The 4667-nt window shown below is 42.9% G+C and overlaps 1 protein-coding gene across 1 annotated transcript; it reads left to right on the plus strand.

The window, feature by feature from the left end:
- The first annotated feature begins 2191 nt into the window (after nt 1-2191).
- On the plus strand, nt 2192-4400 carry LOC121769844 (uncharacterized transmembrane protein DDB_G0289901-like). Its single transcript, XM_042166608.1, has 2 exons — nt 2192-3310; nt 4048-4400. Exons 1-2 carry the CDS (start codon nt 2234-2236, stop codon nt 4219-4221), a joined length of 1251 nt encoding a protein of 416 aa, XP_042022542.1. The 5' UTR covers nt 2192-2233; the 3' UTR covers nt 4222-4400.
- The last annotated feature ends 267 nt before the right edge of the window (nt 4401-4667 follow it).

Consider the following 4667-nt stretch of genomic DNA (forward strand, 5'->3'; position numbering starts at 1 on the left):
CGTCTTTGGTCTGATGAAATAAACATCTTTGACCGGACTCGTCTTTGGTCTGATGAAATAAACATCTTTGACCGGACTCGTCTTTGGTCTGATGAAATAAACATCTTTGACCGGACTCGTCTTTGGTCTGATGAAATAAACATCTTTGACCGGACTCGTCTTTGGTCTGATGAAATAAACATCTTTGACCGGACTCGTCTTTGGTCGGATGAATTAAACATCTTTGACCGGACTCGTCTTTGGTCGGATGAAATAAACATCTTTGACCGGACTCGTCTTTGGTCTGATGAAATAAACATCTTTGACCGGACTCGTCTTTGGTCTGATGAAATAAACATCTTTGACCGGACTCGTCTTTGGTCTGATGAAATAAACATCTTTGACCGGACTCGTCTTTGGTCTGATGAAATAAACATCTTTGACCGGACTCGTCTTTGGTCTGATGAAATAAACATCTTTGACCGGACTCGTCTTTGGTCTGATGAAATAAACATCTTTGACCGGACTCGTCTTTGGTCTGATGAAATAAACATCTTTGACCGGACTCGTCTTTGGTCGGATGAAATAAACATCTTTGACCGGACTCGTCTTTGGTCGGACTTTCCCTTGTCCTAATTCGGCGAGTTTTATCGCCTGGATCGGACTTTCCCTTGTCCTAATTCAGGCGAGTTTTATCGCGTGAATCGGACTTTTGTTGCAGTTCGTTTCAGACGGAGTGCTTGATTCTTAAGCTGAATTGTGGTCTTGTATCCTCTTTAGAAGCTTGGACTTCACGATCGTTAGCTTGCAGCTCGTTTCGGACGAACTGCTTGTTTAAGCTGAATTGTGGTCTTGTATCCTCTTTAGAAGCTTGGACTCACAATCGTTAGCTTGCAGCTCGTTTCAGACGAACTGCTTGTTTAAGCTGAATTGTGGTCTTGTATCCTCTTTAGAAGCTTTGACTTCACAATCGTTAGCTTGCAGCTCGTTTCGGACGAACTGCTTGTTTAAGCTGAATTGTGGTCTTGTATCCTCTTTAGAAGCTTGGACTCACAATCGTTAGCTTGCAGCTCGTTTCAGACGAACTGCTTGTTTAAGCTGAATTGTGGTCTTGTATCCTCTTTAGAAGCTTGGACTCACAATCGTTAGCTTGCAGCTCGTTTCAGACGAACTGCTTGTTTAAGCTGAATTGTGGTCTTGTATCCTCTTTAGAAGCTTGGACTTCACAATCGTTGGCTTATTGCAGTTCGTTTCAGACGAACTGACATCTCTTCGGTACGGAGGAGATGGAGTTCTCCTGTGGTTCCGGTACCGAGGAGGAACAGGAACATGTCGGGGTTGAGGATTCTTCTTTCCGGAAGACACGGCACTACTGCGGTAGTGACTTTCATGTCTGGAGGAGGAAGGAGAATCCACCCTTTTCGTCTTCGGCTCTTGGCTCTTTTGCAGGAAGGCTAAGAACTCATCCTGCTTCTCAGCCAAGAACAGCTTGACAGCCTCATTCAAATCAGGCTGCTGGGAAGACTCGGTGTGTGGACCTTTTGAGCGGCTTGTTCCTTCTCCGTGAGAACTGGAAGTAGATTTTTCACGAGGCTGCTTTCCAGGCCTATGGGCTGCTGGATTAGCTTCCTCATGGTTATCACGGACGGAGGCACGGGTGTTATGTGATCTGGTATGCATTTTTTTGGTAGAAGAGGATCAAAAACTCGCTTTATCACAAATTTGGTTCTCTGTTTCCCACAGACGGCGCCAGTGATGAGTCCGCGAATTGTTGATGTTAGTAAATGCAGGAAAATACAGATCACGACACAGAGAATTTTACGTGGTTCGATTTACTGAGGTAAATCTACGTCCACGGGGAGAAATGGGGGCAGGTTTGTATTGCTTGATCTGGAATTACAGCTTACAACACAGACTTGCTATATGATTTTATCTCTAGAGAGCTTCTAACCCCTTTCTATCAGATCTAAGTTCTATTTATACATTGAACTAAGATCGTGGCTTACATCATCACTCTAGGTCGTGGAGGTCGTGTAGGTCATGGCCTAAGATCGTGGCCTGAGTTGACGCCACGTGATAGTGGGTGTGTTGGAAGTTGTGGAAATCCTGCATGGGTCCACTAACTCCTTGTTCGGTCGAAAACTGAGACCGAACTGCTTTGGTTGCCGATCTGAGAGTAGAGCTTGATGCCGACCTGAGAGCAGAGCTTGGTTGGCTTTTACCGAGCTGTAGGCTGAGGCCGAACTCTTTGGTAATGCCGAACTCATACTCTTCCTTGGGCTTTGGGCTGATGGGCCGTCATTGCTGTTGGGCTTGTTTAGTACGCACCCCATCAGTCAGCGGGGCTGCAGGATCTAATGTCGGTAGCAGTGGTGGAAATGTGAACTATGGAGGAAGTTATGGCAGAAGTTCGAGTCTGGGTGGTAACAACGTGAATCCGGGCGGTGGCAGCATTCGAAATTCAAATATTGGGGGTCCATCAATGAAAAGTATGGCAGGGGGTGGAGTTGGAGGTGTGGGGATGGGTTCAAGTAAGGACCCTTTTGGATCTTTGGTGGATTTTTCGTCTAAGTCGTCTGCTGGTATGAAGTCGGCAAATAAAGCAACTGAGAAGAGTGGTTTTGGGGATGATTTGTTTGGTAGCTTTCAAGATGCCACTTCGAATTCATCAGGTTCTGCTTTTCCCACAAGTAACAATGATCCATTTGGGAATTTTCAAAATGCCACTTCAAAAACGAGCAGAGATTCATTTTCTTCCAATGCCTTTTCCGCTAATAACAGTGATCCATTGGGCGATGCATTTGCGAATTTTCAGAATGCCCCTTCAAAAACTGGTGGATCCACATTTTCATCCAGTGCTTTTCCTACAAGTAACAATGATCCATTAGGTGATTTCGGGTTTTCTAACAGTGTACCCACCAGTCAAAGTCAGCCTAAAACACAATCCTCGGGAGCTAATGGCTTTGATGCTTTATTTTCTTCGACTGCTGGTGGAGTAACAGGAGGGGCTGAAGGATTTGCTACCCAGCAGTTCTCGGGGGGTGATGATTGGGGAATAAATGAAGATTTTGCAGGAAATGATTCAGGGGGAACAACTGAGCTTGAAGGCCTTCCTCCTCCCCCTGCCGGTGTTTCTGCTTCGTCTGCAAAGAATAAGGGTATGGATAATTACAAGCAGGGCCAATTTGCTGATGCTATAAAATGGTTGTCTTGGGCCGTTGTTCTTCTTGAGAAGGCTGGTGATGATGGGACGGAGGATGTGTTAGTCAACAGGGCTTCTTGCTACAAGGAAGTCGGAGAGTATAAGAAGGCTGTAGCTGACTGTACAAAGGTACTAGTTTATTCTCTAAACTATCATATCTATCCAATTACTTATTTCAAATTTCTACGGAAGAACCCATTAGTAATCCTAGTATTCTGCAGTTATAATAAGAGAAACTTGGAAAAGTTATAGACATGAAATTCTCTGTTCTCGAATTGTGGAATTGGTGTAAAATGAAAATTCTATTTAGGAGCTAGCGGCTGTAAGTAGGATTCCACTTGTTGTATATTATGTACTGATTGGTCTCACATGGGCACTATGATTCCTTCTGCATTTTGATCCTCAATTTGTCACCCTCTGGGTAATAATCGTCAACATTGATGAATGTTAGAGCAGGCTTATGGTAGAATTGATTATCTCGAACTGCAATTTGGAGCAATGATACCTTAACCCAGCATTAAATTTCACATATATGCATAGATCCAAACATTCTGCCCTCTCTAATTAAATACACCATCTGGTCATTGCTGGGTGTCTTATGTTTACAGTTTTCATTTTTCTTCTTACAATGTAAAAGCCGCCTTCATCTTTAATTATTTGTTTGCAATTTGCTATCATATTTACCTAAAATCTGTGCATCTTGAATGGGTTTCCAAGTTGCCTGCTATGAATGTTGATGGAATGCCTACAATTTTTGTGAAGAGGAATCTTATAACTTTGAGACATTACATTCTCACACATCCAATCGATATTGCATTGCTTGTCGCGACATAAATAACTTGAGAGAGTCGTGTTATCTTGTGCAGGTGCTTGAACGTGATGGCAAGAATGTATCTGTTCTAGTCCAGCGTGCTCTCCTTTATGAGAGCATGGAGAAATACAAGCTTGGAGCCGAAGATCTCAGAACTGTCATGAAACTTGATCCTGGTAATAGGGTTGCAAGAAGCACCATCCATCGCCTCACCAAGATGGCAGGATAGAGTGCTTTTTGTTTCATCTCGTATTTCACTTTGTCACGCACGGTATTGGTCTTATTTGGAAGAGTATGCGGGAGTGTTTAAACAGCTGATGAGTTTTCTTATTTCGTTTTACCCTCTGAAAAAAACAAAACTTGTAAACTTTTTGTTCCTATTTCTTTTTAAGTTCATATTATATGATATTCTTTGTGTCTAACTCATAAGAGCATCCACATCCGTGCTCTTGCCAACGAGCACGGATGTGGGCCCGGTCCCACTTTTACTCCATGCTCTTAGGCAAGAGCACAACATCCACATCCGTGCTCTTCCGCAAGGACAAGCTCAATGGTCCCACCATTCTATTATTCAATTTAAATAAAAACATTTCCACAAAATTAAAATGCATTAAAAATACCCGGAATAATATTACAAATTATAAAAAAAAATTAAAATTACATAATTAAAATATT

The sequence above is a fragment of the Salvia splendens genome, chromosome 16 (assembly GCF_004379255.2).
Source record: "Salvia splendens isolate huo1 chromosome 16, SspV2, whole genome shotgun sequence".
NCBI classification, from domain to species: Eukaryota; Viridiplantae; Streptophyta; class Magnoliopsida; order Lamiales; family Lamiaceae; genus Salvia; species Salvia splendens.